This window comes from Quercus robur, chromosome 2 (assembly GCF_932294415.1).
Source record: "Quercus robur chromosome 2, dhQueRobu3.1, whole genome shotgun sequence".
Classification (NCBI taxonomy): domain Eukaryota; kingdom Viridiplantae; phylum Streptophyta; class Magnoliopsida; order Fagales; family Fagaceae; genus Quercus; species Quercus robur.
Genome location: NC_065535.1, coordinates 77,494,014 through 77,507,079, shown reverse-complemented (window position 1 = coordinate 77,507,079; position 13,066 = coordinate 77,494,014). Strand labels below are relative to the sequence as shown.

The 13,066-nt window shown below is 38.3% G+C and overlaps 3 protein-coding genes across 4 annotated transcripts; 2 read left to right on the top strand and 1 right to left on the bottom strand.

The window, feature by feature from the left end:
- The first annotated feature begins 598 nt into the window (after positions 1 to 598).
- Positions 599 to 2,828, top strand: LOC126715121 (homeobox-leucine zipper protein HAT7-like). Of its 2 annotated transcripts, none has more exons than XM_050415563.1 (3): positions 599 to 905; positions 1,064 to 1,407; positions 2,123 to 2,828. In XM_050415563.1, the coding sequence occupies exons 1-3, from the start codon at positions 800 to 802 to the stop codon at positions 2,456 to 2,458; spliced, it is 786 nt and encodes a 261-aa protein (XP_050271520.1). In that variant the 5' UTR covers positions 599 to 799; the 3' UTR covers positions 2,459 to 2,828. The 2 variants fall into 2 exon arrangements, with proteins under 2 accessions (XP_050271520.1, XP_050271519.1); XM_050415562.1 differs by having other exon boundaries at positions 603 to 905; positions 1,022 to 1,407.
- A 4,221-nt stretch (positions 2,829 to 7,049) lies between these two features.
- LOC126707280 (uncharacterized) lies at positions 7,050 to 7,878 on the top strand. The gene is made up of 2 exons (XM_050406876.1): positions 7,050 to 7,211; positions 7,380 to 7,878. Exons 1-2 carry the CDS (start codon positions 7,163 to 7,165, stop codon positions 7,835 to 7,837), a joined length of 507 nt encoding a protein of 168 aa, XP_050262833.1. The 5' UTR covers positions 7,050 to 7,162; the 3' UTR covers positions 7,838 to 7,878.
- A 1,395-nt stretch (positions 7,879 to 9,273) lies between these two features.
- On the bottom strand, positions 9,274 to 10,685 carry LOC126703716 (uncharacterized). The gene is made up of 2 exons (XM_050402799.1): positions 10,212 to 10,685; positions 9,274 to 10,119 (listed from the first exon to the last, which is right to left on the bottom strand). Exons 1-2 carry the CDS (start codon positions 10,683 to 10,685, stop codon positions 9,274 to 9,276), a joined length of 1,320 nt encoding a protein of 439 aa, XP_050258756.1.
- Between the last annotated feature and the right edge of the window lie 2,381 nt (positions 10,686 to 13,066).

The following is a 13,066-nucleotide window of genomic DNA, read 5'->3' as shown; positions in this document are numbered from 1 at the left end:
TTTGGTTATCGGATTTCAGCGGCTAAACTTTCTTTGGTTGCTTTTAGCTCCGTCTCTTTTCTCATACTCATAGATTAGGTAATTATGTATCTCATAACGTAGTTAAACATGCGATACATGTTAGTAATTATTTTATATAAATGAAAGATGTTCATTCACACTTAACTAATGTATTCTAAGTTGATTTTGACTAATTTTTCTTATATATTAATGTCAACTTTCTTTATTTTCAAAAAAAAAAAATACAAACAAATAATTATGACTTTTATTTATTATATTTTTAACATCAAATAATCACATTCATTGGCATGTTAATTTTTAAAGATTATCTTAGAGGTTCATAGAATTTTTGATGACATTTCTGAGGCTATCAATTGAAATTTCTAACCATTAACTTTGATTTTCTGGCTAGAAGTAAAACTTCAGGTCATTTAACCTAAAGCCTATATCCTTCATGCTAGTCATATGTGAGAGAGAGAGAGAGAGAGAGAGAGAGAGAGAGAGAGAGAGAGAGAGAGTCCCAAATCACTATCAGAGGATGGGTCCACGAAAGCTCACTTCTGTGATATACTATTTCACAATTTAGACCTCTCGTTCACAGTTCACACTGCTCTTTCTCTCTCTCAACCTAAATATCGCTGTCCAATTCAGTCTCCGCACCCATCACCTCATCTTTCTAAAGACCTGTCATAACCATGAGAGTAAGAGCCAGACCACAACCCACACCCCCATAAATTGGTGCAAAAGGATCCTCAAACCCAAAGTGCATGCATGATACAATTTTTACAACTCCAAAACCATGGCCTTCCCATCTTCTCATGGTTTCATGTTCCAAACTCATGAAGATCAAGATCACCTCCCTTCCTCTAACACCTTTCCTTCATGTCCTCCTCAACACTACCATGGTCTCTCTCTCTCTCTCTCTCTCTCTCTCTCCTATGCTTAATAAGTTGATGGTTTATTAAATTTAATTATTTACAATTATTTTTTATTGATGTATTTTGGGGTGCTATTGTTTCAGGTGCTGTGCCATTCTTGATGAAGAGATCTATGTCATTTTCAGGTGTAGACAATAATAAGTGTGAAGAAGTAGTGCATGGAGATGATGAGCTTTCTGATGACGGATCACAGCTTGGAGAGAAGAAGAAGAGGCTGAGTTTAGAACAAGTGAAGGCACTTGAGAAGAGCTTTGAGATTGGAAACAAGCTTGAGCCTGAGAGGAAAATGCAACTGGCTAAGGCTTTGGGGCTGCAACCAAGACAGATTGCCATTTGGTTCCAAAACAGGAGGGCAAGGTGGAAGACCAAGCAATTGGAGAAAGACTATGAGGTCTTGAAGAAACAGTTTGAAGCACTCAAGGCTGACAATGATAGCCTTCAGTCCCAGAACAAGAAACTTACTGCTGAGGTAATAGTTTCAATCCCCACTGGACCAAATGGATTTAGTTAGCTAGCTTGTTCATATATTTGGTTTTGTATATGAAAGAGAAATAAACTTGGAAATTTATGGTCTGGGCATGTTTAATTTTTGCAAATATATAGCTTTTTGGGTTCTCAAAAGAATTAAATAAGGAAATTTATGATCTTGGCATGTTTTGATTTTGCATATATATAGTTTTTCGGTTCTTGTTCCTCTTGATCTTGACTTTCCAATTTTGTGTTATTCTACAGTTGAGAGTCTTCAAGTAATAAATGAAAGTGGAAAACTTGCTCCTCCTTGTATGCTTCTTAGGCACCAGTATATATGTTTGTCTTTCTAAGAATGAAGTTGAAGAAGTCTAGGTAGATAGAATTTTGGAGCATCGTTTATCAAAGAGAACGCCTTAATTTTATTGCCTGGTTCTTGATCTACCATTAACAATGACTTCTAAAAGTGAACGACTCCTTTTTCTTAACACTATTCCTTGATTATTAGTTGATCATCACTATTCTTAAGTGTCAGTGTCAGAACTGTGCATCTTAGGAACAAAAATTATATTAATCACAATGGTACCTTTCAAGTAGCCCTAGTTGCAATTAAGTATTTTATATGTTTGATTTAGAACAGGATGTTAATTAAGTATTCTCATTCTGACTTACTATTGCTTCGTCTTGATTTAATTGCTTTTATTGTAATGCTGCAGTTGTTGGCTCTAAAAAATGGAGACAAAAATGAAGTTGGGGTTAAATGCATCAAGAAAGAAGCTGAGGGTTCTTGGAGCAATGGAAGTGAGAATAGTTGTGATATCAATTTGGATATTTCAAGAACACCAGTAATGAACAGTCCAGTATCTTCACAGTTAAGCAGTCACCACCTATTCCCTTCATCCCTTAGGCCTACAAGCATGACCCAACTCCTCCAAGGCTCATCAAGACCAGATCTCCAATCCTTAAAAATTGACCACATGGCTCAAGATGAAAGCTTCTGCAACATGTTTACTGGCATTGAAGAACAACATAACTTTTGGCCATGGCCCTAGAAAGCTAGTAGCACTATTTCCATTGAAGTAAAATTCAATTCTCAAACAAAGTAATACACAATTTACTTGTTCATCTATGAGTTGGGTGTTTGAATTCATATTTTGGCACAGTAAATTGGTGTATAGATTTAAACATATCTAGCTAGCTGCTCAGTTGGGCTAGAAATCAGTATGGGAAATTGATTAAACTGTGGAAATTACATACTTTCTTGCCCATCAGTCGGTGAAATGTGATATATATGCTAGGCTGAATCATACTCTCTTTTGTTTAATTATTAATTCTTAGTTAAGGAACATGTGCTACTGAGTGGGTTTCCAGCTCTGGCATGTAACATGGGCTATGAAATAAAATTGGATTCTCTCTTTGCAATTTCCAATTTTTTAATAGTTTGGTGCTTTGGAATCATGACCTTGCAGATTGTACTACAAAAAGAAAAAAATTGAATAAAAATGCTTTGGAGAAAGAACCAAAGATGAGGAAGGGGGTGACCTCATGCATCAGTCATTGCGGATTAAAAGGATGAAACAAAATCTAGGTGGGAGTTAATGAAAGAACTTGTACAGAAATGGGGTGGTCAGATTTTATGCACTCATTCCAAGAGGAAAGAAGCGAATGAGATATGTGCAGAAAACAACAAGGGAAGGGTTTAGCAGGTGGTGGTCTTTGTTTGGTTTGATTAGTTTTGAAGGGGGGGTGTTTGTAATTTTCATCTGACAAGTATCTGTGTGTACTCCTCCTGTAGAGGATCCATGTGACCTACTGCCACCATTTCCTTATCATTCAACAAAATAGCAGACTTCTCTCTCTCTCTCTCAGGCACACAGACTCACAGAGTTCTTGCTATCCAGTTCCAGCAGAAAAATAAAGATTATTATATGCAGGAGCAGAGTGGACTTTCAATTAAACAAGCATTATTGGAGAGGAGTGCTAATTATAATAACCTCTCAAGTAAAAGATCAAATTTACTAACAAGTTTGTTTTGGAGCAACATCTCCTTCATTTTACTTAAAAGGAATGCAGAGAATCTATTTTTGTGATTAAGATTCTATTTCTACCTGATCATAAATTAATACAGTACAAAACTTTACCAGTCAACTACTAACCCAATTAATGAGTCAAGCATATGAACAATGAGCATTTTTTTTTTTATAATCGAAAACAATGAGCATATTTTAGAAGGTATGATTCAGGAAAAGTACTTGAGCCCATGTCCACATTCCCAAATGGATATGTAAGCTTTTGCCTCACCAATTTTGGACAGAAGAATCTGATCCCAAGGCATAAGGATAGATTAATTTAAAGCACCCCCTAAAAATTTTTGAGATTAAAATATAGGTATGGAAAGGACATGAATGGTTATAAGAAGAACGCAGTTGGTAGCATGTTTACAACAAACTCTCTTTTACAAGCTACCAGCCTTCTTTGTTGCCTTAGTGGTTGCATGTGTTGTTATCCCAAGGTATAAGATTAAAAGGCTGGTAGAGAGAAGAAGAATATATAACAAAAACAGCTCTCTTGCAGGCTTTTATGCCATTGTACAAGCGTTTTACATAAACTACTGCAAAGCTACGTGCGCAGAGTTTGTTTTGCTGTAAAATGTATCTTTCGTTTGTTTGGTTGTAAAATTTAGCGTGCGTTTGGATTGGGCTAGTAACACAAATAGTTAAGGATAACAACATTCACTAATATTTGTTTTTTAATTTAAATGGTATTTTGCATAATTGCTTTACATTCATTAGATTTCATTTTCAGTAATTTTCCCGTGCATTGCATAGATTAGCGACTAGTAAATATAAAAATGCAAAAATTTTATTTGTAACAATGTGTGTTGGGTACCCCAAAAAAAAAAAAAGGGCTTGCAGTTGCCTTTCACTAGAGTTTTTCTAACTCTCAAATTGATCACATTTGGCTACTTTGAAGTTTGAATATTGTTAGGGTACTTTTTTTTAAACCTAATTTTATTTGGGTACCACCTATTTATTTTTAAATACCACTAATAAGTTATTGGGTTTTACCAAATATTTTTTGCTCTATTATTATGTTAATCACAAATGTTTCATATCAATTGGGTTATGATATAAACTATCACAAAAAGCCCAAAAACTCATATTTTATCAAATTTTATAATCATTTTCTATTTAAAGCCCAAGAATACTTATACTTGGCAATATTTGAGAAACCCATGATTCAAGTCCATGGCAAAACAATTTTATCAATAGAATTCAAACCCATAATCGAAGCCCATGATTTAAACTCATGGCAATTTATTTATCCAAAGCCAAATTTTCATTGGCAACATCAAAGTTTAATTCTCATTGGCAATATCAAAAACCCAACTCATGTTGGCACTATTTAAAACCCAATTTTCATTGGCAACATCAAAGCCCAATTTTCATTGGCAATATCAAAAGCCCAACTTACGTTGGCACTATTAAAAGCCCAAGCTAACTACTTGGCACTATTCTATCAAATGCCCAAGGTTATTAATACTTGGCAAAATACTATATCATAATTATTTCACTTAAAAGTCTAATAATGAACAATACTTTAAATTCTTAAACTTATTATTATAATATTACAAGTTCGTGGAATTTATGAATTATTTATTCTCAAAACCCATGGTAATTGTAGGGACACGATTATTTAACGACGCAAGAAAGACATTGGGCTCGTATGTAAAGGGCCCTAACAATATAATTTGTAGAGAATGGGCTTGAAAGGCAGGGCCTTGGTCACCGGTCAACGGTTTAGTCGTGATTTTTATGGAGGCTTTTACATGGGAGGACTTGGCTTGACTAACCAAGCATTCCATTGGTATGGGTTGTAGGAGTTAAGTCCTCGGATTGCGTCCGAAGAGCAAAGTATCCTCTCCACTCCCCTTTATACAAGATTTTTTCCTCCTTCCGGGGGGGATCCCTTTCTCCTTCACTTTCTTTTTCTTTTATACTAGTGTTTCCTTCCCCTTTTGGTGTCCACGCGTAAGTTTTACTTTCTGGGTTACAGACCTGTCCTGTCAATCCATACCTCCAGTGGTTGGGGGTCGTTGGAAAAGTTAAATAGCATGGTCTGGAGTATGGGCCTGTCAAATGCAGGATTCTGTATTACGATGTTGGCAGCTTTCTCCCTTGTCCTGCCCCTGTACTGAGTTTGTCCTTTTCTTCAGGCGTTTTGTGAGGTGCTGGGCATAAGATCGTCCTCGGCCATATCCTTATGCCTTTTTTGGGCTTTCATGATGCATCCTCGGTAATAGCTCTCCTCGGCTTAGGCCTTGGGCCCTAATGTAGAGTGGGCCTGGGCCACGAATTCTCTGGCCCCACAGTAATCATCTTGTAAGAGCCCATAAAAATTATGATTGTTAGACCCATGACATTTATTTATTTCATGTTATAAACCTATGAAATACATGGACATCATTTGCATTGCGACATCCATAATATACGCCTTCGACACTCATGGTAAACATTCAAACCCACAAGATCATCATTTAAGTTATAATGCGATTATTAGAAATCATGAACATTATTGCAACATGGAATTCATCAAAGTAAATATTATTTACAAAAGTATTTTGAAACTTGTCCTATTGTTTCAAATATTACAACTAATTGCCCAATGGCCCATTGCAAGTATTTATGAAAAACCCAAAAATATTTACTAATAAAAGTCCATGAGGAATGAAAGCCCATGACAACATGTGCTCACAACCCAGCCCATGTGAGCAAGCCCAAGCAAAAAACACTAGCAGGAGGCAAAGGAGAGTGGGCAATACAGCCCTTGTTCATTCCTAACTAAAAAGAGCAACTAGGTACTCATACAAGGGAACCAAGCCTTTGAGAATGGACTAAGAGCTGTCCCATCAGTTTTTTGCCACCCTCTGCTTGACGTGAACAGTGCCCAAGGGCTGTTATATCAGCTGAAGTAAAAAAGATAAAGGGACTCCTTTATCTTCCTCAAGACTGCACCTCCAGCAGAAGGAGAGCTGAAACCAAACTTCAACAAATTGATGCTATAAATGTTAAAAAACATTCAAGATGTGATTCATGTGCCAAGCCCATGAATCCTAAAGGGGAAAAATTGGGAACATATGGTTTGGAGGGCATAAAGGGATCTCCAACGGAATCCCCCGAAGTAGACTAAAGCTTCACACCTAGCTTGGGGTGTTGAATCTTACTTCTTGGGGGACCAAATCTCAGTTTGCAGCATTAGAATTCGTTCTTGATACACGCCATAATCATATTGATTCAACTCAGCCCCAGAAATCATGGCATTAAATGCAAAGCACTCTAAAATCTCATCATTATCCAAAGAAGCAAGGCACCCCCTAAAGTGAATCTCTTACTTCTGACCAAAAATTCTCAAGAAGCTTAACCTTGATTCGTCACCCCTGATGAGTCATGCATTTTTGGATTCTTGTCAATCAATGCTTCTCTAAAACTCCATTATAAAAGCATGAGATAATTACACATAACCCACCTGTGGTTTGGGCGAAAATCACTTTGCCTACCCGTGGTTTGAAAAGTATCACTTAACCCACATGAGGTGTGTTTCTGTCACTCTCCGTAACCCACTTCGGTCTCTACCGTTACAAAAACACCTTTTAACCCCAAAACAGAACATAACGCGAATCAAAACCCCCAAAACTCAAACACTTTTCGAGAGAGACACCCAAGGTGCAATCAGGCTTGTTCTTGGTGGTTTGGAGCATGTGGAGAGGGAGAAAACACTTGTTTTGCATCATCGAACCTGGGCAAGGTATGTGTGATATTTTTTTATCTGCATTTGGGTCTGTTCCTGATTTAGGGTTTCAGATTTTGTTCAAGTGTGAACTTACTGTGTGAACTTACTGTGTGAAAGTTTAAATTTGTACTTCCCAGGAATTGTGTTATGTTGAGATGTCTTCATCAAGTGGTAATTTCTCAGGTTCATGTGGACATATGTGCAATGAGCAGACTTGTGTTTTGAGAACAAGTTTGAGTTTGCACAATTTTGGGAGGAGGTTCTTGGGTTGTAGCCGTTATAAGGTTGGTCCTAAGTGTCCTTTCTTTGTTTGGATTGATAACCCAACCTGTCCTCGTGGGAATGAAACTGCACCTTTGGCTCTAGAGAAGATGTTTAGGCTTCAGACTGCTCTCCAACTTGCAAATGAGAGGGAAAGGACAGCTCTGGAAACGGCAGAAGAAGCTAGGCAAATGGCAGAAAAGGCTCTTGAAGAGGAAGCGAAAGCCAAGGAGAGGGAGAGAAAGGCTCGAGCTGTCTGTGCAAAAGCTAAGGAAAAAGCCATTCTTGCTGAAGAGAAGCAAAGAATGTGGAAGTCTGCATGCATTTTGTCATGGATCTTTTTTTGTTATTATTATGTTGTTGTGTTTTGGCTCAATTGAGTTCTCTGGAGTGAATAGACCTAGATTGTTGCCCCTGAAGTAGTTAATTGGTTAGTAGAGATAGTTATGGCAATGGTGTTAATGAATTTGCATTGTAATAGCACTAGCCTACTGATGTAATGCTTTGATGTGTCAATGAATGAAGAATTGGTCAATTATTGAGTATTTTGTGCATATCATAACAACCATTCAATGGAAGAAGTAATGGTCAATTATCAATTTGGCTGTGCATACCATAACAACCATTCCACAATAAAAACTTCCATACACTATATTAGAAAAATATACTTAGACACAATTTGTAGTAGCAATAAATAAACTTCCATATAATTTGGCTATGCATACCATAACAACCATTCCACAATAAAAAATTCCCATACACCTATTAGAAAAATATACTTGGACATAATTTGTAGTAGCAATAAATAAACTTCCATATAATTTGGTTGTGCATACCATTCCACAATAAAAATAATATACTTGGACACAATTTGTAGTAGCAATAAATAAACTTCCATATAATCTAGTTTGGACAAATATTGTTCCATACAAACTGTAATATCACAACTTCCATATAACAACCTGGAATGTATTGTACCTTAATTACAAAAAAGCACATTCCAAGGCCAGCAGTGATTGTTTTTTACACTAATTAGTAATTACAAAAAAACACATTCCAAGGCCAGCAATGACTGTTTTTTACACTAATTGATAATTACAAAAGGCCAACAGTGGTCTTCACAAAAAAAAAAAAAACCAAAAAGGCCCACATGTTCCCACTAGCTTTACTCCCAATGCTGGCATGCATACCCACTAGCTTCATTCATTTCTTACCTTTACTCTTTCCTCTTTCCACCCACTGGATTCATTTTTGGTGGCCTTTGTGCAACAAGTTGTCCTCTAGTCCTCACACCACCAATGCTCCCACTTGCATGTGAAGGCTACAAAATAAAAAATAGATCCACTTGTTAAAAAATATCCCAAGCTACACAACCATCTAGGACTAAGTTACCTGTGAAGAACTTGGTAAGGTATCCTAGGTCTCCCTAGGTGTGTGAAACTCTGGTTGTGAGGAAGAGAACCATCCTGCTCTCTTGTGAGATGGCCTAGGTTGATTTCCTTGCTGTGAGGATGAAGGCTGAGTGGTAGACATCATGCTGTAGGTCTGGGTAGGCTGCTGGGATGGTGGCTGAGGTGCAGATCTAGGTGCAGGCACCCCTTCCCTTGCCTGCAACAAAACCCAGTTTCAATACAGTGTCTATTGTAAGTTTAAAAACAAGTTTTTTTTTTTTGCCATTTAAATCCTAATTACTTACAGCTTTTTCTCTTTGAAGTCTCTGTCTCCTCTGCCATGGTGTCTCCCCAGTGATGTCAGCCTTGCACCCTCTTGAGTTATGCCCTTTCTTTTTGCATTTCCCACATCTTACAGGTCTGTTCTATCTACTTGCTTTGTAAGGGTTTCTAGGCTCATTAAAAGCCCTCTTTCTTTGCTTGGGTGGTCTGCCTGGTGGTTTGTATATGTGAGGTGCCAGGGGAGCAGGCTGTCCAGTCTCAGCCCATTCTGACTGGCCAGGCATGGGAGGAAGTACCTCCTTGTATATCTCCATGTAAGTTTCTTTGAAGTAGTATGGGTGGGTATAGTCTTCTGGTGTCTCAATGTTTGTATAAATGGCTGTTATGGCATGTTTGCAGGGAATGCCATTTAAATCCCAAGACCTACAGCTACATGTCTTCTTCACCAAATCAACTACATGTCTCTCATACTGACTGCCTACCTCATAAAGGAAACTACCAGCTGGGGTAGCACTAAATGCCTTACTTTCAACCTTCAATTTCTCCAACCTATCTTGTATGCTTGGACACAACTTTCCAGCATACTTCTGTATCCCTTCCCTTTTTGTGTAAAGCCTAGTAATAAGTCTAACCCTAATCCACTCCAACATTGCCAAGATAGGCTTGTCCATAGACTTCAATATCATTGCATTAAAAGACTCACTCAAATTATTTACCAAACAATCTGTTAAGGCCCTAGGAGTGAAGTGTGACCTTGTCCACTGTGCAGGTGCAATGTTTGTAAGATACTCATATGCCTTTTCATCCAAATCCCTTATGTACTGCATGCATCTCTCAAACTCCCTTACTGTTGTGGCAGCAGCACACCTCCACAATGCATCCTTCAGCTCCAATCCCTTGTAATCAATTTTGAAATTGTTGTAGATGTGTTTCACACAGTATTTATGCTCCACGGTAGGGAATAGTCTCTCTATTACAAGTATAAGCCCCTGTAAATAAGCAAACAAACAAACAAAACAAGTTAGTTCAGCAAACAAAGTCAACTATTCAAGTGTAACTGAACAAAACAAAACTTGCATACCTTTTGCCTATCAGAAATGAAGACCAACTGAAACTCCTCTGGCCTCCCTATATCATCAGCAAAAATTTCCAAAAACCATATCCAAGACTCCCTGGTTTCTTGTTCCACAACAGCCAAGGTTACTGGAAAAATGTTGTCATTTTCATCCTTGGCAGTGGCAGATAAGATTTGCCCACCAAATCTGTGCTTTATGTGACAACCATCTAAACCTATAAATGGCCTGCATCCACCTAAAAATCCTACATTTTGAGCATTGAACCTAACATACATCCTCTTAAATTTTGGCTGGGAAGTCTCCTCAGTCATTTCTGTCTGCAGTATAACCCTACTCCCCTTGTCTACAGTGGTTATCATTTGTGCATAGTCCCTAGGGACACCATATTGCAGTTGCTCATCTCCATTTATCAAATCCTTTGCCTTTCTCTTTGACCTATACACTTGGTTTACACTTAGGTCAACAGATAAATTTTGCATCACATGGTTGTGTACACCACTCACCTCCTAATTTGGATTTTTGCTAAAATTCTCAATGAATCTCTTAGCAACATAAGCTGATGTTGCTTGGTTGTTTTTGAAAGACTTGGGACAAGTACAGTCATCAATCAAGGTCTTAATTTGAAATGTTAGATTTCCACTTATTTGAGATGTATAACATCTCCACCGACACCCATTCTTGCAGTGAACTGATATCTTGGTCTTCTCATTAAGCTTGAATTTGATGTCAATAGGTTTTTTGATTGCATACTCCCTCAAAGCAGCTCTGAACGCTTTTGCATTAGGGAACTTCATCTCCTTCTTCAGTACAACATTTCTCATGTCACTCTTAGTATTAAACTCTACTTGCTCAGGTACCTACTCATCATCAGACCCATCCATGCTTACCAGGTCATCCTCAAGGGCTGGCTCAGCCCACTCAGGGTCTGTGTGGGGTGCATTGCTTGATTCTGGGGCTGTGTGGGGTGCATTTCTTGATTCTGGGTTTGTATTGGGAGCAGAACCTTGTGGAGCTGAGTTTTGAACAGCAAATACATCATCACCAAAGCCATCCCCCTCTAGGCCTTCATTTAGCCAATCATCATCATCATCTCCTTCAACATTCTGTTCTTCATCTCTTGCATCAATGTCAACATCCTCAACATCTTCTTCATCATCACTCTCATCATTATTCTCATCATCATTCTCATCATCTTCATCATCATCACTATCCAATTCTATTTCAACCCTTGCTGCATCACCACTTACATCACCATCTGCATGATCACCTACACCATCTGCCACTCCCCCTGCATCACCACCTACACCACCTACCACTCCCCCTGCATCACCACCTACACCACCATCTACCACTCCTCCTGCATCAGGATACTCAACTGCCAATGGCTCCACATCTATGTCAGTATAGATTATGATTTTTTCAGCATACCATGCCTTATGAAGGTTAGTCATGTTTACGACATCTGTATCTGTTTCTATGTCTCTTAAATCATGTTGTAGATCACCATCAGGAATTAAATACTTATATCTACTGTGTTCCTTAGGAGCACCAACTAGATGGCATAAATCCCGAATTTCAAAGTAACTCAACTTGTCAGGGTCAATCTCTGTCAGTAAACGTACAGACCCACCCACATATTGTATGGTTGGCTCCTCCACAAAACATCCCCTAACATGAATTTCAAGGTCAAATGTGACATCATCATCTGCAATTAAAATAAGTATTTTGTTTACACACACTGACATGCAGAAAGTGACAAGAAGCCAAAAGAGACAACAAGCCAACAAGCCAACAAATTGACAACAACACACAGACAAAGGACCACATAAAGCACATGCAAAACCAGATTCCCAACAAATTCATAGGGACCACACTACCCACACTTCACAAACAAGTGCAATCATTGACAAATAAACTTGATTCCTTCAGGTATATGCATTATAGAAACAACAATAGCAAAATGCATATCCTAAGCGATTCTACACATAAATCGCAAAATGCTAATTTAACATACAAAAAAAATTTTACTGTGCAGATGAACAATAAAACCTAACTACGTGGGTGGGTCACCATAAAAAAAATGACATCAAGAACCCAAATGCAGATGAAAAAACATCACACATACCTTGCCCGGGTTCGATGATGCAAAACAAGTGTTTTCTCCCTCTCCACACACTCCAAACCACGAAGAACAAGCCTGATTGCACCTTGGGTGTCTCTCTCGAAAAGTGTTTGAGTTTTGGGGGTTTTGATTCGCGTTATGTTCTGTTTTGGGGTTAAAAGGTGTTTTTGTAATGGCAGAGACCGAGGTGGGTTACGGAGAGTGACGAAAACACACCTCAGGTGGGTTAAGTGATACTTTTCAAACCACGGATAGGCAAAGTGATTTTCGCCCAAACCACAAGTGGGTTATGTGTAATTATCCCTAAAAGCATACACACCTTAGCCCACTAAGGGAGAGGAAGCCTTTCTAAAAATTTCTGTCACTGACTACACTCTGCAGAAATTCAATCCCTATTTGCTTTCTTTAAGCTTCCCCAAGCTCTCTTGAGCTCACTCACAACCTTTCTCAACCTATAGTCACCATAACACCAACATTCACCACCTTGCTTACACCTTCCTACTCCATAAATGTCCCATAACTGACCAGGACAGCCACTCTCTCTGAAACCCTTGGTTTATTTACTACTTTGGTCGTGGTTTAGCTTTCCTTAAGCTCACCACTCATCGTCTTCAGCCTACACTCATCTAATCCCAGATATTCTTCCCACCCCTCTACACAATCATAGCTCAAAAATGTCCTCCAACTAGACACAAACAGCCCATTACTCACAAAAAACTTCAATCTCAGTGTTAATCC

Bases quoted from the DNA above. Each gene is read 5' to 3' on its own strand.
- LOC126715121 (XM_050415562.1), top strand. From the start codon at position 800: ATGGCCTTCCCATCTTCTCATGGTTTCATGTTCCAAACTCATGAAGAT. The intron at 906-1,021 runs GTCTCTCTCTCT...CTATTGTTTCAG, and splicing joins TCCTCCTCAACACTACCATG to GTGCTGTGCCATTCTTGATG. The intron at 1,408-2,122 runs GTAATAGTTTCA...GTAATGCTGCAG, and splicing joins ACAAGAAACTTACTGCTGAG to TTGTTGGCTCTAAAAAATGG.
- LOC126707280 (XM_050406876.1), top strand. From the start codon at position 7,163: ATGTGGAGAGGGAGAAAACACTTGTTTTGCATCATCGAACCTGGGCAA. The intron at 7,212-7,379 runs GTATGTGTGATA...GTAATTTCTCAG, and splicing joins CATCATCGAACCTGGGCAAG to GTTCATGTGGACATATGTGC.
- LOC126703716 (XM_050402799.1), bottom strand. From the start codon at position 10,685: ATGCAAAATTTATCTGTTGACCTAAGTGTAAACCAAGTGTATAGGTCA. The intron at 10,120-10,211 runs GTATGCAAGTTT...GCTTATTTACAG, and splicing joins TCATTTCTGATAGGCAAAAG to GGGCTTATACTTGTAATAGA.